The sequence below is a fragment of the Hirsutella rhossiliensis genome, assembly GCF_020360975.1.
Source record: "Hirsutella rhossiliensis strain HR02 chromosome Unknown scaffold00020, whole genome shotgun sequence".
In the NCBI taxonomy this organism is placed as follows: Eukaryota; Fungi; Ascomycota; class Sordariomycetes; order Hypocreales; family Ophiocordycipitaceae; genus Hirsutella; species Hirsutella rhossiliensis.
In genome coordinates, this window is record NW_025408686.1 from 236950 (window position 1) to 263461 (window position 26512).

General features: G+C 51.6%; 6 protein-coding genes across 6 annotated transcripts; 3 read left to right on the top strand and 3 right to left on the bottom strand.

Moving 5' to 3' along the window:
- Nucleotides 1-337: 337 nt before the first annotated feature.
- HRG_11325 (transposase-like protein) lies at nucleotides 338-1963 on the top strand (the record flags this gene model as incomplete). The annotated part of the gene is made up of 3 exons (XM_044869795.1): nucleotides 338-727; nucleotides 802-1393; nucleotides 1518-1963. The coding sequence occupies 3 exons, from the start codon at nucleotides 338-340 to the stop codon at nucleotides 1961-1963; spliced, it is 1428 nt and encodes a 475-aa protein (XP_044715057.1).
- Nucleotides 1964-3820: 1857 nt separating this feature from the next.
- On the bottom strand, nucleotides 3821-5901 carry HRG_11326 (AMP-binding enzyme domain-containing protein; the record flags this gene model as incomplete). Its single annotated transcript, XM_044869796.1, has 8 exons — nucleotides 3821-3832; nucleotides 3883-4109; nucleotides 4191-4716; nucleotides 4771-4970; nucleotides 5029-5334; nucleotides 5398-5656; nucleotides 5720-5772; nucleotides 5829-5901. 8 exons carry the CDS (start codon nucleotides 5899-5901, stop codon nucleotides 3821-3823), a joined length of 1656 nt encoding a protein of 551 aa, XP_044715058.1.
- An 8710-nt stretch (nucleotides 5902-14611) lies between these two features.
- On the bottom strand, nucleotides 14612-14905 carry HRG_11327 (glutathione-dependent formaldehyde-activating enzyme domain-containing protein; the record flags this gene model as incomplete). Its single annotated transcript, XM_044869797.1, has 1 exon — nucleotides 14612-14905. The coding sequence occupies one exon, from the start codon at nucleotides 14903-14905 to the stop codon at nucleotides 14612-14614; it is 294 nt and encodes a 97-aa protein (XP_044715059.1).
- Nucleotides 14906-17727: 2822 nt separating this feature from the next.
- HRG_11328 (aldo/keto reductase family domain-containing protein) lies at nucleotides 17728-18856 on the top strand (the record flags this gene model as incomplete). Its single annotated transcript, XM_044869798.1, has 3 exons — nucleotides 17728-17770; nucleotides 17960-18063; nucleotides 18137-18856. The coding sequence occupies 3 exons, from the start codon at nucleotides 17728-17730 to the stop codon at nucleotides 18854-18856; spliced, it is 867 nt and encodes a 288-aa protein (XP_044715060.1).
- A 2124-nt stretch (nucleotides 18857-20980) lies between these two features.
- HRG_11329 (o-methyltransferase domain-containing protein) lies at nucleotides 20981-21778 on the top strand (the record flags this gene model as incomplete). The annotated part of the gene is made up of 6 exons (XM_044869799.1): nucleotides 20981-21007; nucleotides 21065-21242; nucleotides 21301-21440; nucleotides 21492-21615; nucleotides 21673-21684; nucleotides 21759-21778. 6 exons carry the CDS (start codon nucleotides 20981-20983, stop codon nucleotides 21776-21778), a joined length of 501 nt encoding a protein of 166 aa, XP_044715061.1.
- A 108-nt stretch (nucleotides 21779-21886) lies between these two features.
- HRG_11330 (uncharacterized protein) lies at nucleotides 21887-23155 on the bottom strand (the record flags this gene model as incomplete). Its single annotated transcript, XM_044869800.1, has 1 exon — nucleotides 21887-23155. One exon carries the CDS (start codon nucleotides 23153-23155, stop codon nucleotides 21887-21889), a length of 1269 nt encoding a protein of 422 aa, XP_044715062.1.
- Nucleotides 23156-26512: the final 3357 nt, after the last annotated feature.

The following is a 26512-nucleotide window of genomic DNA, read 5'->3' on the forward strand; positions in this document are numbered from 1 at the left end:
GTTCCCAATTGACTGGGGCGTGCTTCGGCGGCACGATGGCACGATTCTCAAGGGTATACAGTATCGCATACGGGACAAGAGGAACGTGGGCAGACGAGTGAAGGTCTCGTGGATCTATTCATATGGAGCAGAGCTGGAGCATAGTAATGACAAGTACTTCCTGTGCGCCGATTGCCATACCAAGAAGCGGTATACCAGTCAGTTATTCGCAGCAGAATCGACGACAGCCGCAATCCAGCATCTTTTAGAGTTCCACAAGATCAAACGGCCTTCGAATTCGACCACCGATGACGATGATTTCGACGCCACCAACGCCGCAGAAGTTTTCCAGCTCGTCATGCCATTTAATGAGGATGAGTACAAGCAGAAGCTCATTGACTGGGCCATCAAGCTACGCCTTAGCTACCGAGAAGTCACGGACGAGTCGACCACTGATTTACTCACATACGGCAAGCCTCCGCTCGCGCGCCTGTTGCCAACGCATCACTCAACGCTCTCGCGGTGGGTGAAGGATTCGATGGCAGCACGCTTACCATTCATCATCGAATTTGTGCAGTCCGCACTCAGCACCATCAACCTCTTGATCGACGGATGGCGGGCTCACAATCGCAGAGAGTACATCGCTGTTTGCGGACACTTCGTCGATGGCCAAGGCCATCCTCGAACACTCCTCCTCGGCTTCCCACGACGTTATGGCGGTCACACTGGCGACGACCTCGCAGCACTGGTAAAGCCAGTAATTCTACAATACGGCATCGGCGAGAAGCTCGGGTGAATCTTATTGAGGCTTCGGAGGAGCAGCGTGTAGCTCTCTGGACCCTCAAAGGCGTCATTGGCAAGCTGCACAACCTCGTTGTCTACATTAATCGAAACGACGCACGCCGTGAGCAGTTGAGAGCTCGCATGCGCGTCACGAAGACAAGCGACGGCATGCTGTTCGTCGGCGTGCTCCTCAGTGACGGTGGCATTCGATGGAACGCGACGTTCTACATGATCGAGCGTGCTCTTAAGTGTCGGCCTGCCATCGATCTTTACCAGGCGCAGTGGAAGCCTCCAGATAAAAACGACAAGCACAAGAATGACTTCCTCACCGAGGCTGATTGGCACGAGCTTGAGCTCTTCTATAGGCTCCTGCAGCCCTTCGAGCGACTCACGAAGCGACTACAATGCCGTGCAGATGGCGAGGGCAACGAGGGCGGCCAAGGCTCGGTGTGGCAAGTACTTTACGCCATGGACTTCTTGCTCACGAAGCTTGAGAGCGTCAAAGAAGAGATACACGCAATGGATGCTGATAACAAGGACGAACTTCCGCCCTATTACTCCGCAGGCGTGCTCGCTGCATGGTCGAAGATCAACACGTACTACGAGCTCACCGACCGATCACCGATCTACCGTATGGCCATCGCTCTCCACCCAGCCTACCAATTCGAATACTTCAGGGCGAAGTGGTGGAAGCGAGGATTGGATAAGGACAGCACAGAAGGAGCTAACTGCATATTACGATCGCTTCGCCGCAGTCACGGTGGCCACTGACCACGTCGACCAGGCCGAGACTTCTCCTTGTTCCTCGCCGACAATCGACGACGAATTCGATGCTTGGGGCCATACAACAGATCGACCACACCGTGGCAAGAGGAGGAAGGTGGAGACCGAGTGGGAGGTCTGGATAAAGCAGGTGCCGTCGAAGGACGACATGAACGTTAAGAATCCTCTTGCGTGGTGGGTGGACCGACGCCACGTTTGGCCCATTCTCAGCAAACTTGCCCTTAACATCTTCAGTACGCCGGCGATGAGCGCAGAGCCAGAGCGCGTATTCTCCGACGGCGGCGAGCTTATCACCGACAAGCGCAACGGCCTCGGCGATGACACAGTTGAAGCTGAGATGATACAGAAGAATTGGATTACTTCCAAGATTTTGCATCGGATTGCGACACCTCGAGGTCTATACAAATTACCGGATTAGGTATAATACATCAAGTACTTGACAAGTTGTCAATCAAGCTCCTTGACTGGTCAAGTCAAGCTTCAATCGAGTTGGACATACCTTCAATCAATCGAGTTCGATGGTCGAAATTGAACTCGATTGATTGTTAGCCACTCTCGCAATAAAATGAGGGTAAGAGTCAATCTGTTCATTGTCGTCTATCTAAAATGAATGTGAGAAGTTCTGTCTTCTTATAGTCCTGAGGGAATATGACTGCTTTGCGGTGGCGAATTTGCCACTTGCCACCCAGGCTGCTTTGTGATGCTATCTAGAAAGTTCCATCTCGTCGCTTAACAATCGCGCGTTTCATCATGCGTATCCTGAATGCGACAGCCACACTGCATCCGACTTCATCTCATTCATATGCAAAATGCATCAGAGTCCAAATTCCAGGTTCGCCGACATTGAAGCGATACGGCGGGCGCAGGAGGAGGTCAATGCAGCTGAGAATGAAGACCCTGATGGAACCGAGGCGGAGCTTTCAGACATTGGTGATGAATGTATCGTAGTGCGTGTTGGTGGCGAGTAAACGGCGATTGAATTGGTGGTTGTCAAAACAGATGGAAATTTTTTGGGGTGCCGATAACAGGGGGGTGCCGATTTCTATGTGCAGGGACTTACATCGCATCCGCGGGCTGCTGAGGCCTCACTATCTGGAAGCAAACCCCACTGACTGAGCCAAGTGGCTATCCATTCCTTATTTACCGGGCCGAGCTCTCTGAGAATTTGGCTGACTAGTGCTGCGTTGCGCTTGACCAGCTGTCGAGGCTTCTTGCTGGTTTGTAAACTTTTGTAAAATCCAATGAGCTTGATAGCTGGAAGCCGTTCCACTTCGTACCTGGAGGGGGTTCTTTGATCAATCGCCGTTATCCATTCATTATATGGGATAACCTTTAGCTCCGGCATCATTTCGACGGTCCAGGACACTATGTCTGACCAGTGAACAACATCGGGATGAATAATATGATATACTGGTAGTTCCGGAGTGCTTTTGCCGTCAATACCGGACGCAGCACTCACGGGATGCGACCTCGCAATGTCTAGAAGTACTTGGGCTACTTTATTAACAGGTAGCCACTCGACACTTTCGCGATTTGGAAAGTCGCCAGGGATAAGGCCGAGTCGTGCTGAGGAAATGAACAACTAGTTGCAAGAGAAAGTTCAGTTGACTCTGTGTCATGCGAAAGGCGTATCAATACATACCGCGGGAATATATTCGTTTTGGTTCCAGGCACCATTTTGGTTATCAACTGGTCCAGTGATCACGCCGACTCGGCAAATTACTGCTCGTAAGCCAGATACCAAAACCGCATACCGCAGAACGCATTCAGAAACAAGCTTCGCCTGGCTGTAACCCATCGGGCCAGCCGCCGTGAGGTCGAGAACGACGTCCTCAGGCACACGCTCGGATGCTTGCCAGCCGCCAACGGCGGAGACACTGGAGACAAAAGCAACACGGCCGATTTTGCAGAGCCCAGGCAGAAATCAGAAAGGTTTCGAACGCCCTGGATATGGGGTGCGAAGGACGAGAGAGGCCACTGAAAATTGACTGGCCATTGGTTGTGGATGACGTGTGTCACTGTCTCTGTGAGTTGCTGGTACACATTGGGCCTCAGACCTAGGAAAGGTGCTGAAAGATCAGCATGTAGAAACGTAACGCGTTTCGAGTTCCAATCAGCGTTGTGGCCCTTGGCAGAAGCGAGAGCCGCTTGACGAGCTGCTGCGTCAGCTGTCCGGTTTAGACAGACAATGCCTTGGACGTTAGGGTCGCGGTCAAGGCAATTTAGTAAATATGAGCCCAGAGATCCAGTGCTTCCAGTTAAGAGCACGGTCATTCTAGGGCTGGCTCTGGTTTGAGGAAGATCAGAAATGCATGAGCTTAAGAGCGCCTTCATTACTTGAACTTCCTCTGCCGCTTCAAGTTTCGTGCTGTTGCACGCCTTTTGATTTCCATTAATGACGTCTGCCGCCGAAGATAGTTCCACGACATATTTGGCAAGCTGAGAAAGGGTCGGGTGCATATAGATATCGGTTGGGGTGATGCCGCCTGCTATATTGAAGTTGATTTCTCGCGTTATCATCGTAGCTTCAAGTGAATCGACGCCAGCTCTGAAAAAGTCGTCGTCTGGATCAAGCTGTCGCGGCGTTGCTTCCCTACCATGGTGACAATGCTCAGCCAGCAATTGTCTCAGCCAGGCCATCACACTATCATAGTCTCGCCAAGGTTGACTAGTCAGGAGTTGAGGTCGTTCTGGCGCTATATTCCGCCTTTCAATGTGCTTATAGAATGCTTCAATCTCTGTGCTGTAGAGTTCATTCGTAATGCGCCTCTGGATCTTGCTCTGGCCAAGAAAATGCAAGGGCTTAGACGGGTCTGCAAACAGGATGTGGTGGCGGTCCAGCTGGCCATGACGAGGAGCATGTTTGTTGGCCTCCGCTACTACAGGTAGCAACCTTTGAATCAGTTCATGGCGCGATTGCTGATCTTCCGGGTGTTCGACGCCGGGTACCAGGTCGATTAATGCGAGGGGTTGGAATCGCCCCTGCCCCACTATAATAGCACCGCGGACGAGTGAACTCCTCGCGAGGGCCGTCTCCATTAGCACAGGAGTAAGCTTTTCTCCATTGCTCAATACAATAACGTCATCCTTTCGCCCGCGATAGCGCCACAAGAATGGCTTGTTCGGATCGGGGTGCTGATCGTAGAGATCGTTCATCGACCATTCGGATATCTGGGGAAAGGCGTAAAAGGTGCCCTGAAAATTCTTAATTTTGGCGTCTCGAACAATGATGAGTTCAAATAAGCCAGGATAATCCTGGCACTCCCGCATTTGAATCCCTGAATGAGTGGGATGCCAATAAAAGTACTCCCAGTCGACGGCGGATGGAGCCAGTCGAGGAAGATTGGCTGTCTCTGTAGCACCCAGATTCCCAATTACTCGCGTATATTGAGAAATAGTGTCACCGGCACTTTTGGATAGCGGCGCTGTTCGTTCCGTCAGCTCTAAGAACGGCGAATTGCGGGTTTGAGGGGGATTACATGCCACCACTAACAACGACATAGGAAAAGCCCTTCATGTGTTCTAACCAATCTGGTTGTGTACTGATATCCTCGTAAAGGGAGGGCGCTCCCATTGAAGCATTGACATCAGCAAATCGGTGCATTGCGTCCACGTATGCAGCGTTGGGCACAACATGCGGCGCTCCGAAAACGAGGGTCACTCCGAGACACAAAGCCCAGGTGATGGTGGCGTTTATACCGCTCGTGTGGAAAAGCGGCATTGAAGTATACGCTCGTTTTGCCTCTTGGTAGATTTCTGTAGTCGGCCTGAAACTGCCGATAGGCGGCACTGTCCGCCACGCTTCGTAGGTGCTGAGCATGCCGATCTTCCACGCAACGGCTTTGGGCAGACCTGTTGATCCTGTGGTATGCAACACCAGGCAAGGGTCATGTTGCGCCTCATCAAACGATTTGAGATAGGGGTGCACAGGAACCATCCTGGAATCATCTAGGAGCTGCTCCAGGTCCGGTGCCTCTATTGTTCGCATTGGTCGACTCTGGATTATCCGGGAGATGTCGGTGTTTTTCGCCTGTAGAAACTTTTCGCAGTCACCTTGAGCGAGAATGTTCAAATGACCATCTAGATTGTTTCGTGGTGATGTGAATAACATCTATCGCAATGTTATCAAAATCCTGGTCACATATATTCACCGGGAGCAGGACACGGCAAGTACCTTGTAACCCACCCTAATGGCAGCAAACATGAATATGAGATATCGAATATCATCTGCCGCCTACTTAGCCCAAGCTTTGTGCATAAAATTTACAGAAAAATCATCTTACTAGGGCCAATGTAAGCTATTGACTCAACAAAGGTTGGTTCTCCAAAAGATTCTACGAGATACCAACTCGCCATGTTGATTGCGTTTGCAAAGCAGCGGCTATTGACCTCAAGGAAGCCGTCTCGAGGGTCCGAAGTCCGGGGAAATGCGAAAAGAACATGGTTGGGAACTACACAGGCGAGTTCTTGTGGTCGGAGGTGGATCAAGCGGCATGGTGAAGCCCTTTCGAGGCTGAAGACAGGGTGAATTTCTTTCTTTACAGCACTGTTTGACATGATGAACCTGTTCTCGCGAAGAGAGCAGGGCAAAGGGCATAATTTTTTTTGGAGGTGCATGTGTGTTCATTCTTCCCTTCTGTCATAGGCCCTTATTTATCCCCTTGCCCTGCTTCTTCCTCCGTGTTCCATCTTCTTCCTTGCGGACTTACTAATCATTAGGCACCCATCTCTCCGCGTCAGCGTGCCACCTCCCTGTTTCATCATGTCTCGCCCCTACACCTTCAGCTAGCTATCAGGCTTCAGGATCAAGTCTTAGACCCTTCTTCTCGACACCTGTAGATAAAAATCGTCTTGAAAAAACCCTATGAAACCGAAGGCCTCATTTGTCGGAACGGCAGAGCGCAACTAGAGGTTATTGCTTGCTGAACGTCCGGGTGGTACATATTTTGGCCAGAACAATGAGTCATGACGAATTTGAACCCTTTTGTTTCATGTCGCGTGAAACTTCGTAAGGGAATGCCTGTTTAGAACCAACTGTCTCCGTCCTTACCTGATGCGCCACCAGGTCGTAAAGAGGAGTTATTTTAGAATATTGCTGTTAGATTGGCGCCAGCTGAAACTGTCACAGCCAGAGCTAGTAGTTCGAAATATCATGTCATAGAGATACATCCTTCGGACTGTATTACACCCTCCCACCGCCGGTGAGGGTGTCAGCATATTTTAATGGCAATTGATGGGCCTACCCGTTGGCTAGCTTGGGCGCCCCGCGCCCAAGCTAGCCAACGGGTAAATAGGGTCCTCGATTTCTTGCTTTATCTTCTCAACACCCGTGGCATCTCTTCTCGCGAAGGAGAGAGCAAAAGTGGGCATAAAAGTGGATAAAGGGACTTTTCGAAGGTCGAGTATCATACGATCAGATGGTATGTGAAATGCATGTGTTCATTGCTCTGTCCAGTTGCCCTGTATCCGTCTAGCCCTCCCCTTTTATATCCCTCTGTGCCTTCCCTGTGTTCATATCCCGTGTTCAGGTATAATGTACATTCTATCAGGAAGAGGGCACTTCTTGCCTCTCACTGAAGGCCGCGTAAGCCATCTACGTCAGCACATTCAGCTCGATCTCCCCGATCAATAATTAGCTTTCCAAGCTATTAGGTCGATAGTTCAATCTCTTGAGGTCCCCGAGCCAGTAAAGATATACCGGGCTCCTTGGAGGATCCCGATCGAATAGGAGATCCTCCGGACCCCTCAGTGGACCACAAACCTCCTCCTTACCTGGTTTCGAGCTGTTTTACCTAGAGAGACCTAGAGGCCTCACTTCGTTCGGACCTTCTTCTCGACATCTCTGGCCCTGCGCTTCTGATCAAACTCTTACGTTAATACAGTCCCCATGGCCCGCTATGTCCTCCAGATTTGCCACGCTCTCGTCCAGGAAGATTTGTGACTTCCGCAGTTCCCATTGAGATTCATCGGCGCCGCAATTTCTGTGTGGCTGAGGAAGGCTACTAAAGTAACTCTCCGGGCATGTTGCAAACAGATTATACAAGGCACTGTCGTCGCCTTTGCCGTATTGAAGCTCGGGGTCGAATGTGGCACTGGACGCGCGTATTGGGGCATCACCCCAAGGCAGGTCAGTCAGCGTTACAATGTTGCTCATACTGTCGCCGGATCCAAGTCGATGAAAATGGCAGGGCTTACGGTTCGTTCGTCGGGATTCAGGCATGTTCAAACGTCGAAAAGGAACGAGGAAAGACTTTGTATCTCATGATCCCGAAAAGTACAACCGTTGGAGCTATTCCAGCCCCCTACTGGAAGGGGCGAGATGCAAGCCAGACGAGGATGGGTAGCCACATTCGGGAGCACTAGCCACACGGCGTCCATAAGACGGCGTCCGTAGTAAAGTGGTTCGGCGCGCATATCAATTGCCATTTTAATAGCTGACGCTACCACAGCTACCCGTGCCACGCCCCACTTTTATTTGGAACTCGCAAGCTCGCACCACCTCGATTGCGATGGATTACCAGGAACAATGCCGCGGAAAAGCAAGAACAGCACCAAGCGCAACTCGAACCAATTCGAGTTGCTCGATGACGAGGATGACGGTACGAACGACAATGTGGCCTGTAGCATCATTGTGGCCAATTCGACAAGCGCGGCCGACGCGACAAGGACCAGCGCTCGCGGTCGCCCTCTGAAACCGACACTGCAATTCGACCCAGAACCGCGCCCATCACGAAAGAAATCCGCCGTCCCGAAAGCGAAATCGACGAATGCCGACCCCGGTGCCAACGAGGATTCATTGGCACGAATCGAAGCTCTCTTGAAACGCGTCGAGGAGCGGGCCGAAAGGGCAGGGAAACGCGTCGAGTCCTTGGAAGAGTTCATTCGAAACGAGCTCTTCCCACGCGTCGCTAGCCCTCCGGAGTCCACTCCAAATGCGCCTCATCAGCAACAGCAACAGCACCTGCCACCTTCGCCACCACCCTCTCCAGTCCCAGGACCACTGCCAGGCATTGGGTTGGACGTGAGTCGGGTCCTAGATAGTGACATAAAGGAAGGCAATGCCGGCACTATTCGTCGGCGCGCGAACGCTGCCCTTGAGAATTTGGGTGTGACCTGTCTTGGCGTCAATTCTAAAGGAAACGGGCGTTTTCGGCTTCTCTTTCGAGAGACGGACGTCGATAAAGTACGGCAGAACGACACCTGGATAAGGACACATTTCGACAAGGGAACGCTATATGGGGAGCAGTGGTACCCTCTACGGGTTGATAGAGCCCATCGTGGGGTTGCGACGGATGATATCGGATGCGCCGTGTTTGGGCGGATGAACGGGGTGAAAGTGCACAAGATGCGATGGCTCGGGACAGCGTCTGTCGACAAGGAGTACCGCTCTCTGGTGGTACACCTGGATAAGAAAGAGGAGGTGGACAGGTTGCTTGCAAAACGAACGGTTGAGATGGCGAATGGCGAGTGTGCATACACGCGACCATTCGTTCAGGGACTTCAACCAGCGAGATGCTACCGTTGCCACCTCTACGGACACTTGCATTATCGCTGCAAGGCCCCAGCTCCGATCTGTGGACAGTGCGGCCAACCGGGCCATTCTGCGTCGACTTGCACCTCGAACGTTTTTAAGTGTGCAGCGTGCGGTGGAAAAGGAGCACACAAGGCTACAGATCCTGGGTGCCCGGTATATCGCCGGGAACTCGCCAAGTTACGACCGTCGCCCTACTAACATACATCCTCTGTCTTAACCTTTTCTTTTCAGCACAAACCCTCTACCTATACCTGTGGTTGCCCCACAGCTGGTAGGTTAGCTACACCGGACGGCTAAAGGCAGGTGGACTCTTCGTCAAATGCGGCGGAGGAGAGTGGTCTGTACTCATCAGACAGGCTCCAGAATTGGAAAGGACAGGTCAAATGAGCAAGAGACGGATTGAAGGATGTAAGAGAAATTTAGGCATTCGATCGGGACGAATTCCTTGGGCTCGGAACCGAGAATGGACAACTCTAGATTAGGCTTAGCGAGTCTGACGCAGTGCCTCTGACTATCGTCAATGGCGAAATAAACATCATCATCGATTGCGATGACATAAGTGCTTACCGGCTGGTCTGCGTCGTGGAGGCATGACAATCGTGACAAGCAACCTGTCCGTCCTGCAAGTCATTGCGCGGCCGCGACAGCAGTCGGGACAACGTACGATCCGCGAGATATACGAATGCGTCGAGACTTTGCGGAGAAGAGGATGCAGCGTTGCCCTTCGATGGGTACCCGCCCACGAAGACTTCACGATGAGCCCGCTGGCTAAAGCAGCCGCGAAGAGAGCAACCAGGGACGAATGCGCTGCCGAACCAGCGGCATTCAAAGCAAGGTCAACGACGCTACGACTGCTGCTCAACGGACAGAGACAGATCAACCAAATTCCAGAACGAGTCGGGAAGTGGTCGAGAAAGATTGACAAGGCGCTACCCAGTCGGCACACTCGAAAGTTATATGACGAACTGACAAAGAAAGAAGCACGCGTGCTGGGGCAACTTCGCACCGGCAAATCTCGACTGAACAATTACCTTTACAAGATAGGAGCTGTGGATTCGGATGAGTGCATGTGCGGACAGACAGCAGAGACAGTGGAACATTTCCTTTTCCGATGCAATAGGTGGACATCACAGCGAGAGATCATGCTTCGGTACACACGCGACAAGATTGGGGACCTATCGTTCTTCCTGGGAGGCAAAGCAGCATCAGACAATGACAAGTGGCAGCCGGATATGAAGGCTGTACGAGCGACAGTACAGTTCGCGTTGGCAACCAAACGCCTCAACATGGACCAGCAGATGACGAACTAACCACAGACCGAAGACACACAAGCATTAAACAGCCTTCCACGTGACAGACCGCGCTTCAGCCGCTGAAGGTAGGACGCTGAACACTTGGAGAAACTGACCTTCAAGCAGGCCTGTCATGTCACAGCGATCGAGGCTGGAAACAGATGAAAAGAAGTGTGGTGTTGGAATACTAACCTGCTGAGTAACCCGTGCAATCGGGATACCATCACGGTTCATGCACGACTCCCACGTGACACCCTACCCCGCGATCAGGGCACGCAGCCCCGGCTGCATGCCCCCATTACCGGGTGCACATTCCGTTTCTTGTGAATAGCTTCCTCTTCCCTAGTTAGTTACAATTGAAGTCATCACCGGTTACCCTACCTGTCGTGACTGTGACTCAGCCTACAGCTTGTGCGCATGCGTATCTGTAGGCACATAGGTGCCTACCATCATGTGGGGCTTTAGGTGAGATGGGACCATGTACAGAAGGGTTAATAGCTTAGCGTAGTGGCTCTATAGGGGGAACCCTCCGGGCGTAATACAACTTAAAAAAAAAAAAAAAGGTGGTGCTCTTCGTTGGGTGCCTGCAAAGAATGAGGAGTTCACTCTAGGGCCACTGGCCAAAATGCAAGCGAAAAGAGCGACGCGAGACGAGTGCATCGCCGAACCAGCAACGTTTCAAGCAAGATCAACGACGTTACGACTGCTGCTCAACGAACACGCTCGCGTTCGTCAGATCCCGGAAGGGGTTGGAAAGCACTCAAAGCGCATCGATAAGGCATTGCCGGGCAAGCACACCCGCAAGTTGTACGACGAGCTAACAAGAAAGGAATCCGAAGTGTTGATACAACTTCGAACTGGCAAATCGCGGCTGAATAGCTACCTCTGCAAAATCGGGGCGGTGGAATCGGATGAGTGCACTTGTGGGCAGTCTGCAGAAACAGTGGAGCATTTCCTCTTTCGATGCAGAAGATGGACGGTACAACGAGAGACCATGCTGCGATATGCGCGCGGAAAGGTGGGAGACTTGTCTTTCTTCCTAGGAGGCAAGGCAGAGTCAGACGACGACAAGTGGCAACCTGATATTGGGGCTGTGCGTGCGACGATACAGTTCGCATTGGCGACAAAACGCTTCAGTATGGACCGTTAACGGGCCATGTACTGATCAAGAACAACCATACTAACACAACAGCCTTCAACTTGGCAGACCGCGCTTCAGTCGCTGAAGGTAGGACGCTGAACACTTGGAGAAACTGACCTTCAAGCAGGCCTGTCATGTCACAGCGAACGAGGCTGGAAACAGATGGAAAGAAGCGTTGGGCTTTAGGTGAGAAGAAACCATGTATAGTAGGTACGTAGCTTAGCGTAGTGGCTCTATAGGGGGAACCCTCCGGGCGTAATACAACTAAAAAAATAAAAAATAAAAGTGGTGCTCACCACCGATATAACCACACCACCGCAATAACCAGAATTTCGACCCCAGGCCTTCAACATCCCTGCATCTCAACCAATTCACGATTTTGTGACTAGCCAAAATGGAAGCACGTATTCAAGACGCTCTTAAACATATTGACAATTTTCCTGGTGCCAAAGTGGCTACGGTGGCGCGAGAATTCGGTGTACCACGCGGTCGATTGCGATACCGTCTTCAAGGCCGTCCTCCTAAAACTGCCCAATCAGCCAAGAACACGAGGCTTTCGCGACCAGAAGAGAATGCATTGTGTCGCTATATCGATCGTCTGGACAATGTGAACCTTGCGGTACGCATCGAGTTCGTTACTGACGCGGCAAACTGCATCTTGCGTGAGCGGTCTGGCCAGAGCGACGCTCCTACCGTGGGGCCAAACTGGACTTCTCGCTTCTTGAAGCGTCACGGCTACTTCAAAAAGCGCCAAAAGAAGCTTCACGCAGAGCGTCAAGTCTCTGAGGATCTTACACGAGTTAACCAGTATTTCCAGTGTCTTCAGCAGGTTATCCAAGACAATGGTATACCTCCCGAGGACATCTGGAATATGGACGAGACTGGTTTTCGCATCGGGGTTGGCAAAGACCAGCTGATTGTGACAAAACGGAGGAGAGCTCATTATTTTGGCATTCCTGAGAATAGGGAATCTGCCACTGCGATCGAAGCTATCTCAGCGAATGGGGAGGTTGTTCCGGCATTTTTGATACTCGCTGGCCAGATGCACATGGCTTCATGGTATCAAATACCTGAGCTGGCTCCTGACACAGTTATTCGACCCACGCCTACTGGTTACTCAAACGACGTGATTAGTTTGGAGTGGCTCCAGCATTTTGACAAGCACTCGGAAAAAAAGCTCAAGAAGCTCGAAGCGTCTTCTGATTCTCGATGGTCATGGCTCTCACCATACCAGGCAGTTCATTGAATACTGCGACAACCACAATATTATTCCCCTTCGGGATGCCACCGAATCTCACGCATGTACTTCAGCCTTTGGACGTTGTGGTTTTCCAGCCACTAAAGCATTATCACGCCAAGGCCTTAGATCTCATGGTTCGAGATGGTGATGCATTTTGCATATGGATGAGATGAAGTGGGATCGATGTCTCTCCAACTAAGCTATGACTGCCTCATCCTTATGTAGGAGGCAGCCAGGTCGGACTATCTAGGCGATCCGGCCGGTTTACAAGGCAGCCACATACCGATGCCTGTTCACACGGCTGCCTGTTTCACACGGCTGCCTGTTTCACACGGCTGCCTGTTCACACGGCTGCCTGTTCACATGGCTGTGCGTGCGGCAGCCGGTGTCCTTGATGCTTGGTGCCGTGCCCAACGCTCCAGTGTGCGTAGGGACACGCAAAAACGCATCAGATGGCCTCATCAACATAACCAAGCTTGAGTTTCTCTCCTGCATTCAACAAGTACGATTGCAAGCCTTCAAGGAGAGTACTATACGCTCCGCATTTCGCAAGACAGGAATATTCCCATTCAATCCACAAGTAGTACTTCAATGTTTGGAAGCTCGTCAAGCCAGGACACCCACACCTCCTCCCAATTCAGAACCACACTCTTCACCTTTCGGGACACCATTGACTCTACGACAAATAAACAAAGTAGCGGAAAAATTAGAGATCGTCCTTGAAGAGTATGAAAGCCTGGATCCCGACTTTTCTCATGATCTCAGTCGATTTATTCGAGGATCGCGATCTCTGGCTACTGAGCTCGTGCAGACTAAAAGGGACTTGGGACGAACCAAAATGGCGGAGCGGATCCAAAAACAACGTAAGGCTATGAAGAATATACAGTTACAATCAGGAGGAGTGCTATCGGTAGCCCAAGGACGGGAAATGGTGCAACAAAGGGAAGATGATCAGATTGCTAAAGCAAGGAAGGTAGTCGAAGACGCGGAGAAAAAGGCGCATAATGGACGCAAGCGATGGTTTGAGGAAGCAGCAAAAAGGCACGCCAATGGAGGGCTTCAGGAAGGTTAGAACGAGTGGAAATACGCGATTCTGAGCGTGGTACGCGGTGGTTGAAGCGATTCTAGGTCGGGGGGTCGAAATTCTGGTTATTGCGGTGGTGTGGTTATATCGGTGGTGAGCACCACTTTTATTTTTTATTTTTTTAGTTGTATTACGCCCGGAGGGTTCCCCCTATAGAGCCACTACGCTAAGCTATTAACCCTTCTGTATCTCACCTAAAGCCCCACACTTCTTTTCATCTGTTTCCAGCCTCGATCGCTGTGACATGACAGGCCTGCTTGAAGGTCAGTTTCTCCAAGTGTTCAGCGTCCTACCTTCAGCGGCTGAAGCGCGGTCTGTCACGTGGAAGGCTGTTTAATGCTTGTGTGTCTTCGGTCTGTGGTTAGTTCGTCATCTGCTGGGAGCACCACCTTTAGGTGGTGCGAGCTTGCGAGTTCCAAATAAAAGTGGGGCGTGGCACGGGTAGCAGTTCGACATGTGCCCTGACTTCTGACTCACATCGCAACAGATAATAAGACATACAAGTGATGAAATAGAGTGTACTCAAGCTTCAAAATACCCTCCACCACGTGCAAGCTGGTACTGTACCGCACCCGCAACAGGTTGCTTCCAACGCGGACGATTCTGGCAGAACGCCTCCAATTCCGGTACGGGAACTTGTTCAAATAGGCCCAACTTCAAAATTACCTTGCCTGGGAGTAGCTCACTGTGTGACATGATAGGGCTAAAAACGTGAGACAGATATTAGTGTCACATCGTTTCTTCATGACCTTGCCCTTTGACTCAAAATTCTGTGTTACCTGCCATCGACGCCACAGAACGTCCGTATTACCGGCCGGCCCGACGAAGTGTCAAGGTCATTATATGTCTTCAGAGTGCCAGATTTATCACTGATGTCGACTCTGCTCTCTTCGATGATGAGGTTGGCGGCCACTACGCTGCCAGACGCTTTTTGACAATTTCTGCAGTGGCAAAGGTGGCCGCGCGTTTGCGTGGAAGACCACTCCTCATCGAGGATGGTAACGGAAACGGAGCCGCAGAGGCAGGTGCCTACTACCGGTTTGTATGCTTGTATCTGCACCGAAGCCATGACTATGGCGGACGTGTGGTGGTCTGTTTTTGAGGCGAGAGCGAGCGCAAGGAAATTGGACAAAGTGGATGGGCTCGCATTCCAGGCCGTCCGGGGTTATAAAAACCTCGGCGATTAGCCCAGAGATGGAAGTCAAATCACAGTCGCTCACAAGCTGACACCACGAGAGCCAACACGCTACACAGCCTTTCGGTCAGGGTGCTAGTCCGCGGGTTCCAGAACCCTCACGATCAGCCTGCCCAAGACCCTGGTTGCTACCGGCATGTCTTTCCAATTACCGTAGTTATATGGCCTTGTGCAAAGTGCCACTTCAGCAGCTACGCAATCCACCCTCAGAAATACTGTGCAGCGGCACCATCTCGACAAAGACGGTAAGTTAGCCACTGTATCTTGAAATTATTTACTACTTTGTATTGTTCTTCCAGCAGCAGAGTCACTATCATGCTTTTACCATGCAGGCACACTACTGTACAATAAGTGTTATTGCTCAGTAGATCTAGTCAAGGGTGGTGATTTTGCTAGTGCTGTGCGTCATAAGCATAGCATCATATGACACTAGCTCGTTAGCTCACATCGACGATTGCCAGATTTTGCATTGAGGAGGGCGTTGCCAGTGTGGCTAACAAACCGACCCGTCTGACAGACCGTCTGACAGACCACCTTCAGACCGCAGACCGACCGACCAGGAATCTCATCAGACCGACCGGCGACCGACCAGAGCTGCCGGTCGGATTGAGTGGTCTGAGTCGGTCTGGGTTCCGGGTTTCCAGGCCTACCATTGGCCAGTCTGAATATCCAGGTACCTGCACCGCCCTCTTGGTTTTATTTTTTTACTTGTATTACGCCCGGAGGGTTCCCCCATAGAGCCACTACGCTAGCCTGTCTACCTTCTGTACATGGTTCCATCTTCACCCAAAGCCCCACGCTTCTTTTCATCTGTTTCCAGCCTCGTTCACTGTGACATGACAGGCCTGCTTGAAGGTCAGTTTCTCCAAGTGTACAGCGTCCTACCTTCAGCGGCTGAAGCGCGGTCTGCCAAGTTGAAGGCTGTTGTGTTAGTATGATTGTCCCTTGATCAGTACATGGCCGGTTGCCGGTCCATACTGAAACGTTCTGTTGCCAATGCGAACTGTATTGTCGCATGTACAGCCCCCGTATCGGGCTGCCACTTGTCGTCGTCTGACTCTGTCTTGCCACCTAGGAAGAAGGACAGGTCTCCCATCTTTCCGCCAGCATATCGAAGCATGATTTCTCGCCCTCTTGGTTTTTTTTTGGTTTTTTTTTTGTGTATTTCACCCGGAGGATTTCTTCTATAGGGCCTAGACGTAAAAGCTACTGACATTTCAATACATTAATGCGTAACACCTTAAGCCCCACGGCGCCCTCTTGGTTGGTATGGATTTATTCCGCCCGGAGGGAGGTCCCTATAGGGCCTAGACACTCTGGCTATTGACGGTTCGATACACTGATGCATGACACCCCAAGCCCCACATATCATCTTACGCTGCGCCAACCATTCCACTGTTCGCTCCATGACAGACCTGCTTGAAGGTCAATTTCTCCAAGTGTTCAGCATCCTATTCCCAGCAACTGAAGCGCGATGTGTCGAAGTTGAAGCGTGGTTGTGTTAGTCATTGATGGTGGTTGGTACGCCGATTGTGTTCTCTCATGACGCTGTTCCCTGTTGACGGGCGGGAACCCGGGTGTACCCTGTTCGCCCAGGGGTGCCTCCAGCCGGCTTCGAACCGACCCCTCTGCGACGCAGAGGCTCCAGACGTGTCACCACTACGCCATGGAGGCCGCCCTCTTGGTTTTGCGGGTGTGAGCTTGCGGTTTGAAATTAAGTGGGTCGCTGCAAGGACAGCCAATGAGAAATCAGCTAACCCAGACCAAGACCGACTGAGCTGCTAACTCAGACAGACCTAGACCGACCGCCCGCGAGCCCTGAGGAACCCAGACCGACCGCCCGCAGGTGCCGGTCTAGGTCTGTCGGTTTGTTAGCCACACTGGTTGGCAACGCGGCGTTGCCAAACCTCTCCCACTGCAATGATAAATCCAGCAACGTGCGCCAGACTTGACTTGAAACCCTGTAGCGCTTGCAAAAAGGCCACTCAATCCAGCGCTGACTTCAATTCAAGTAAGTCAAGTTTGAGGGTGTAACTTGATTACTTGAAATGAAATCACCTGTCAACTTGATTAACTTGAATTGAATTGATATATTTGATATACTTGATATCTGAGGTCAGGTCACGTTCAGGCATAGGTATCAACATGCCTCTCGTCGCGAACTGAAGTCTTGAGGGGGAAAAATTGACGGGGTGAAACCGTGCTATGCTCCACTTTATTTGGAGCACTAAAATTCGCCCCACCTAAGTGGGGATGCGATACGCGTAGACCCCCGATCTGCACCGAGACACATTTTCTGCAAAAGCAAAAACACGCGCGATTTGCGACTTCTGCTGCGCCCCAAGGATAAGGTTACCACCTGCGACTGGTGCGATGGCTGGAAGCCTTCATCACATACCCTACAGCTTGAGTCGATAAACCTGGAAAAATATCATTTCAAGTATATCAAGTATATCAAGTTCCGGGCATCATAAACTTACTTCCTTGAAATAAATTCAGCGGTCAACTTACTTGACTTACTTGATATACTTGAATTGATACTTGAATTGAAGTCAGCGCTGACTCAATCCAAACCAACGCCGATATTAAATAATATTACATCACATCGCATCAATCCACGCCAGCTGGCTGCGTAATAGTTGGACAAGAAGACCAGTTAACAGTTCTCTCAGCTGCACAGTTACATATATGCTGAGATGCCCCTCGAAGTTCAAAAGATGGGGCCACGCATCATCCTGGGTCTGATGACTTTTGGACCCAGCCTGGAAGATGGTGCAAGAATCACTGAATTAGAAACATTCGACAAAGTTCTCGACTTATTCCAGACCAGAGGATACAGCGAATTAGACACAGCTCGTCTCTATGTTGGCACCAAACAAGAAGCTTTTACAAGGGAAGCCAAGTGGAAGGAGAGGGGACTGACCTTAGCCACCAAGGTGCACTACCCAGTATCACAAGGGGATAACACGGCTGAGAAAGTGATTGCTTCGGTGGAGACCAGTCTCAAGGAGCTGGGTACGGATTGCGTAGATGTAAGTCGTTTCTGGTATCTCACTCTTGAAATGCTGAAGCCAAATTGAAAACTAATCATAACCTGCTTATAAGATCCTCTACCTGCACAAACCAGACCGTACTACGCCGTTCCAAGAGACACTTGGAGCCATGGACAAGCTTCACAAGGCCGGCAAGTTCGTTCGTTTCGGTATTAGCAATTTCACCGCGTACGAGATGGCCGAGGTCATGATGATTTGCAAATATAACAACTGGGTGCGCCCCAGTATTTTCCAGGGTATGTACAACTGCATCACGCGCAATATTGAGACCGAGCTTTTTACTGCCTGTCGCCGCTATGGTCTGGACATCGTAGCATACAACCCTCTCGCTGGCGGTCTATTCTCTGGCAAGATCAAGTCGCATGACATGGTACCCGAGAGCGGTCGGTTCTCGGATACCAGCTCAGGTCAGGGTGGAATGTATCGAAAGCGCTACTTTCGCGAGAGCACATTCAAGGCTATTCAGTTGGCTGAAGGGGCTGTCGAGAAGCACAGCTTGACCATGATCGAGGCAGCGCTGCGCTGGGTAGTGCATCACTCCGAGCTCAAGATCAATGACGGTAACGATGGTATTCTCATTGGTGTATCAAGTGTCGCACAGTTGGACGATAACTTGACCTACCTGGAGAAGGGACCCCTGCCGGAAGAAGTCGTCAAAGCTCTCGACGAGGCCTGGCAAATCTCCAGGGCTGATTCACCAAATTACTGGCACGGTGACTTGGACTATGGTTATGACACGATACAGGCTCTGTTTGGGCCTGGCGCGCAGTAGGCGCGAAAAACGACTGCAAAAAAAAGCAAAGCGCGGCGAAGTGAGTTAGCAGATTTGATATCAAGCAAAGATAGAATTTTTCCCCGACTTAGAGTGTTGTCATCGATATTCTCTATCCGGATGTACGTGGACTACTTCGTATTGCCAGATATTATCGCGAATGACGACATGCATTAAGATAAAATATGCTGATGTCGAGAAGAAGGGTCTAAGACTTGATCCTGAAGCCTGATAGCTAGCTGAAGGTGTAGGGGCGAGACAGGGTGAACAGGGAGGTGGCACGCTGACGCGGAGTGTTGGGTGCCTAAGGATTAGTAAGTCCGCAAGGAAGAAGATGGAACACGGAAGAAGAAGCAGGGCAAGGGGATAAATAAGGGCCTATGACAGAAGGGAAGAATGAACACACATGCACCCCAAAAAAAATCATGCCCTTTGCCCTGCTCTCTTCTAGGAGTGCATTCCACTTTTGCCTGAGTGGCGTACTGTCTTCGCAAGAGTTATGAGCCCGGGAGGGGGCGTGGCACGGCCTGTAACTTCCGGTGACTGCGTGCGGTGCGGGGTTCAATCCCCGTAGGCGGCACCCCTCTTGGATTCCCCCTTACCCGGGCATTGGCGCGTGTGTTCGACTCCCGCATATTTGGCTTGGTCCAGGAATCCCGGCGGAGCCGTGGTCCCTGAGGGGGTGTGTTGAGAAGAAGACTGTCGAGGGGAACACTTGTTGGTCGGAAGGTAGACACGTCGCCAGATACCGTATTAACTCACTAAATTGAGCCGGTCTCAACGTCTGGGAAAGAGGGCCCGCATGTCTCAGCGCCACTAAATTTGTATACGCTACGTACCTAGCTGTCCCCGCCCGAGCCATCCTTAGTCGGCTCAAATAGAAAATAGGGCAAAAAATGCGTCGAGCCGACTAAGGATGGCTCGGGCGGGGACAGCTAGGTACGTAGCGTATACAAATTTAGTGGCGCTGAGACATGCGGGGCCCCCTCTTTCCCAGACGTTGAGACCGGCTCAATTTAGTGAGTTAATACGGTATATGTTACTTGCAGGGTGTGGAAAGCTCTGATGATGCTGATGCTAGCTACTAGCCCCATCCCTAGTGGAGGGGCGCGCAGACTATAGACCTGTGCGAGGCTGCAATCCCTGCAAATAAGGGCTAGGGCTGCACCCAGCGTTTGTGCAGTGAACTGGCCCTGCACACCTGGGGTGGATCCTGCCCGTGATTCTGCCCGGTTTGCAACAGAAACCACGGATAATTTTTGCCACCTGTCATATCATGTGGCGAGTGTACGACTGGCCTTATCATATCTGAACAGACATACTGGATATTATCCCCGCCTTGGCGTTGCTACCTCCCCGTTGTTGTCGCGAAGACCATTGCGCCAATCAGGCAAAAGTGGAATGCGCGCTCCGAAAGGCGCACTACAATTGACACATATGTCTTTCTTTCCAACACATCCCTCAGGGATGCCGGGCCATACCGGGATGCCTGGACCAACTGCTAAGTCACCCCTTTCCAACGTAGTCTCCTATGTCGCGAAGACCGTTGCGCCACGTAGGCAAAAGCGGAATGCACACTCCAACAAGTGCGCTGCAATCAACACATATCTGACCCCGCCTTCCCGACATTGTCGGAAAACGCGGTTGTCAGATATGTGTCAATTGCAGCGCACCTGTCGGAGCGCGCGTTCCACTTTTGTCGGGAAGGCGGGGTATGTGTTGATTGCAGCGCACTTGTTGGAGTGTGCATTCCGCTTTTGCCTGCGTGGCGCAACGGTCTTCGCGACATCCTATGGGTATCCGTACGCTGACGGGATTCGAACCACGGGGCCTACTCGAGTGTGTCGCGCGCGCAGTCTAACCGGAAGTTGCAGGGGTGGTGTGCCATCCCCTCCCGGGCTCATACCTGTTGCGAAGACAGTACGCCACTCAGGCAAAAGTGGAATGCACTCCAACAAGTGCCCTGCAAGTAACGTATATATCTGGCGACGTGTCTACCTTCCGACCAACAAGTGTTCCCCTCGACAGGCTTCTTCTCAACAAATCTGCAACGGTCAATTCCAAATCTGCATTGTTTATTGAGAGCCAACCCAACTAGCAACCAATTCCCATCGCTCACCAAAGATGTTGTCAAGCGTCTTACCGTTCACAGTTAGTTCCTTGCCAGAATAGCAGCTTTCGAATCGTGTGCTAAAGCCCTGGTCTTAGCCCGAGATGGCGGTGGAGGTGACCAACTACTGCACTGAGCATTCGAAGAAGGTCACAGAGCAAATGGATGAACTCTGGGACTGGACTTGCCAAAATTTTGCCGACGCCGACAAGATGTCTTCGCCATTGCAAGGAGCAACAATGACGTTTCTGGCAGAGTTTGTGAGAGCTCGTCGCAGTACATATGCCGCTTAATACCCCGAGCTGAGACCCGAGTGAGCTAACGTGCTAGGCAGTTCTTGAAATAGGTTGCTATACAGGTTACAGCGCCTTGGCCTGGTACGAAGGCACTAGAAAAACTAATGCAGAGATCATCTCGCTGGAGGCCGACCCGAAGATGATTGCAGCCTCGCGCAACACATTTGACAAATACAAGGTCAACGACCGACTAACTCTCGTCGAAGGCCCTGCTCAAGACTCGCTGAAGAAGCTGAGCGGCCAGTTTGACATTATTTTTGTTGATGCAAACAAGGAGGGCTACCAAAATTATGTACAATATATTTTGGATCATAAGTTGTTAGCCCCTGAAGGGTTGATCATGTGTGACAATGGTGAGAAGCAAGTTCAGAAATATCCAGGGTCGGAATACTAACCAAATGACTCAATAGTCTTTGCTAGGGGTATGACTATTTCCACGAATGCCAACCCTCTGCTGTCTGGAGAGTCCCGCTCTTACTGGACGGAGAACGGCAAGGCACTTCGAGGCTTTTGTGACTTTTGCCGCGAAGACAAACGCATCGACGTTCTTCTCCTGCCTCTCTTCGACGGCGTAACCCTTGCGAAATGGGTGCCAAGCTCGCGCCATGAAATTATGTCTTCGACTCATGATGCATTGGAGGATAAAAAGGCTGCTCCTTGACAGTCGGAGGGCAGGTAATGCGTCGACTTAACATAAAAGTGATTTGCCGAATTTCGTTGCCAGGATAAGGTCTCGCGAAGAGAGGATGCAACCCTTTGTGTCAAGCGATCCAGTTTTTCCTGTTGCTCCTGCTGCATCTCTTCCAACTGTCGCAGCTTGGCGTGTTTTTCCTCCTCTTGTGTAGCGAGTAGTCCCAACAAAGTTTCCGTCTCCTCGATCTTGGCGTGTTGTTCCTCCTCTTGTCTAGCGAGCATCCCCAACAGCGTTTCCTTATCCTCGATCTTGGCCTGCGCTGCGGCAAGCAGAGCATTGAGCTGATCTAACTTTGACCGCTCATTCTCAATGTCTCGCCGTAATAGCTGCAGCGTGGACCTCTGGTCATCAGCTCGATGCGAGTCGTCGTGTGGCGCGTCCAGCTCCGGGTCAAGGGCACGTGCGATGAGAGCCCTGCTTAACTCCACATGATTTGAGACCTCCAATGGTGGGGATGTCCGGTCAGTCATGGACACATCTCGATTTGTCGCGTCGCGGTCTGCAGTGCAGCCCTGGGTCGATGGAGGTTGTCCGAAGTAGGCCAAATACACCGACCTTCTGATGAACAACGAGCGCAGCTCGGTCTGATCCGATTCTGCCGCTTCGTCCAGCTTCGGAAGGAACAGCCGGGTTTTATCGCGTTCGTGATCCAGATCGTGGGGTATTCCGTATCGGTTTGGAGGCTGGACGCGCACGCTGGTATCCGCATGCTCCGATGCTTCGGCGTCAGACATCGGAACGGCCGTCGCGAACACGTCAACCACTTGTTGGATGCGCTGCTCGCGATTTGCGTACCGGAACCGCCCTGGCTTCCGAGCGGCCAGCAGAGCGTGTTCAGCGATGGCCCTGTCCGGTGACGCCTGCAATATCTTTCTCACTTTTTCCGACTCGAAACCAAGTCGCGAGGCAAGCGAGGCGAGGTCATGAAGTGCACTTTCGTCTGGTTTCATTCGCGCTTTCGCCAAGCGGTCTTTCTTTTGCGCGTCGGTCGGCAGGTCTTGATACATGCGGAACGCGGCCAGCCAGAGCTGCCGCATCCCCAAGTCAAGTCTCAGCGCGGCATCTCCTGCAATAGTTCCAAAGCTCCCATCTGAGATCTGAATCACGCACCGGTCGCTCTGCTGGTTGACGTCCGTAAACATGTCTTCCAGGCGGCCTGCAATGGTGTCGCGTGGTCCTGTATCCACGATTTTCTTCATGCACTCCGCAGCACATGCCAGAAACTTGCGGTCTTCGAAGAAAGCGAACAGTGACGGAATCAACTGTGTGCGAGAAGCGCCGCAGACTTTGGGCCACATCGCCTCGCGCTGTGGCTCCGAATAGTTGCCAAATATTTGCCCGCTTTTCAATCTCGCAAGCAAGTCATCGTGATCTGTCCTGCAGGCTCCAGGAGCCCTACCCTGCAGAGCCTTCTGCAGACTTCCCTTCTTACCTGGTTTCAAGCTGTATTATCTAGAGAGACCTAGAGACCTCAACTCGTTCGGACCTTCTTCTCGACACAATTTGCACAAACCAGGCAAGAGTAGTATCACATCGTCAGATTAGATTATAGCCCAAAAAAGGCGCAAGAAGTTGCACGATCGAGTCACCGAAGAATTATCTCTTTTGGGTGTTGTGTACCGGTACGGGGCTTGAGGACGTGATGGTTTTAAGATTTTAATAATAAAGTTGCAGCTTACAGTCCGCCCCAGAATTGGGAAAAGATATCAATTTACGTTGCTAGAGGCAGCAGCATATAATAGCAGCAGGCTCCATAAGACTAATGCATCTGCTTCAAGCCTCATATATTGATGCGAGAGGTATGATAAATGTGCGATGCGCAATTGCTGCAAAAGGCGATGCAGGTATACTACAGTGGGGTGTAGCCTGATGTGACGCATGCGGTGGCCGGTATTTTTTTGGTGCGGTTTTTGCCAACCTTGCCTAATGTGCGACCGTACTGCAGCTCTTTGTTCCGGCTCGCTATTGGTCAAGTTGGTCAGATTAAGGCCAAAATCGGGCGTCCCAGAATGAGCTTGACGTCCAATCACATCCTCAAGGTTGGATGATTGGAAGCCGGTGGCTTGCTTCATCAAGACTAGTCGAGCGGTAAAGTTCAGTGATCGTGAAGCGGTCTGGCGATTGGAGAGCGCAATAAATATTGCACATCTGATCTGCTTTTACCCTGTCGCGTCTGTTTCGTGTTTGTCGGCGGGGGGCAAGGTGAACTGAGGAAAGGCTTCAACGTCAAGTTCTGCCTAGCAGAGAGTATGGGAAGTGTGACCAGATGCTACCCTAAAGACATGAGATGAAAGCTACGCAGAGGCTCGTTTAACTCTCCCCTGTAAAAATTCTTCCCCCGTCAGAGCTGTTAGCGGCTCGCTAGCAGGGGGCCGGATTTGCAGGCCACCCGACCGCGCTTTTGCTGCCCGGGTCCATCGTGGCCCTAACAGCACAGAGGAAGACATTAGGAGAGTTCATATTCCTCTGCAAAGCCGGTCTCGACAACACGTCCACACGGACCTCACAGCTTCCTTCGGAACCAAGGAGCTGTGGGTATTGGAAGGCCCGCCCTTCTAAACAACGGTGGCTGGTTGCGCAGGTTTTTCTCCCTGAAGGCAAGCTGCACGACAGCCTCTGATTCCTTCGAGGGTTTTTCTGCCGCCGCTCCTGCGCTATTTCCATCGCCTGGTTACCGAAGCATGGACTGCGACAGCAGCGTTAGCGAGAGAGCGAGAGAATTCTGACCGGACAAAACCAAGGGTTGACCATTGTGGCAATCGCCACGCGCCTGGACGACCCGCTGACGGGCACCAGGCTCCGACACTGAGCGCCTTAGAGCCGATGAAATGCTGGATGGACTTCGGGAAGGCTGGCTGCAGAGGATAGCCACGGACACTTGTATTGACGGGCTTAGCGACAACCTACCGGTGGAGGGTAGGAAAGCCGTCTCCGGGGATTGAGCCCGACAGCTCGCCCTTGCGAGGCCTTGCAAGAAGCGCTGGGTGAGGCCTACTGTGGCAGGATTTTCTCGATAGCCTAGCTCAGCACGTCCTGTGCCCCACCGGGACCTGAGCGGCCTTACGGCCGCTGGACGGAAAATACACACACACACACACACGCAGAGGCTCGTTCTGCCCTGGCAACACTTTGATATCTCGTAAGAGCTACCCGTTGGTCTAAGCGTGGTGGGGCCACGGCAGCCCACTAAAGGTCTTACGCCCTTTAGTTGGCACAAAAATCCGTGACATCACAAAATTCCGTGACAGTCGCCTCTCTTTGAGTACCGTCTCAATTGCCGTCAACGCGTATTTTCAACCCAAACCAACTTGAGAGGTTATTCTCTATTTCATACGGTATGACTCCCAATGACAATGCCTAGCCGCCGCGCGAGCCGTCATCGCCTCTCGCCGGCCGCCTAGAGCGGCCCTACGTCGTGCCACAACACCACAACGAACCCCCCTTTCTATCCGCAAAGCGGCTTCTAGGTACAAAGTCAATAGAGGCGCTGTCGAGAGGGCCATCCGTTCTTTGGAAAACCCATTTGCCCGAGGTCAGGGGCGCCCAACTGCGTTGACTGAGGATGAAGATAACGCCCTTGTGGCGTACATACAGTGGATGGAGCGTACTGGTATAATTGGTATTCCAGCGGGAAAGGAGCAGCTTGAGGCTGCCGCAAATACAATCAGGCAGCGACGAGATCCATCATCAAGACCTATGTCTCAGAACTGGCTCGCAGGCTGGCGCCAAAGTCACCCTGAGGTCAAGAAGACTTACTTGAAGGCCGTCGAGAGAGCACGGAAGTCTTTTGAAGCGCAGAGTGTTGAGGAAGTGAATGACTTCTTCTCTAACCTCGACGAGACTATCAAGAAGTTTCGCATTGGGGCATCGGAGATTTGGAATGAAGATGAAGCTGGCATTCGGATCGGCTGCTTGCGAGAACGCGTACACGTTCTGTTGAGACATGGACCAAGACATGTTTAGGCAGCAGTTACAAGTGGTGAGTCACTGGATAGTGGCACGGACGTGCCACTATGTATTGCAGTACGAGATGGGCAGCAAGCATTGATCTTGAGTGGAATAAAGCTCTTGATTCTTCTATCTAGAGAGGGAGTGTAGATGATCTTATATAGATAGAAGAACAGTGGAAGTGAATGAATAACCCAGCTGTTGGGTTGTGGCTGTGTAAAGCGTAGGCAAAAGGAAGGTTAATTGCCTGCATTAGCCTAGGTTGACTGGAAGACCAAATGAGCCTTGGCTGGTAAGGGATTTCCCGGTGATCTGCCGGATCGGACGATTCGCCGGATTTTGGTTCCTTGCATTCCGGTGAAGATTTGAGTGAAACTCCACGAAAATAATATGAAACAATCTCACATTAAAGCAGAAGCAAGAAAGATGCCTAGCAATTCCATTCAATCTACTTCGCAGTCATCAAGCCACCGTGGCCGCTTCCTGTGGCGTCCCGATCGCGCAAGTCCCCGCATTGCGACTACCATCTCCTGGTCGCGCTCGACAGCCAATGATGGCTTTTGGGACGTGAGGAAGTGGTCAATGCCGGCTTTGGATCTTTACGCAAC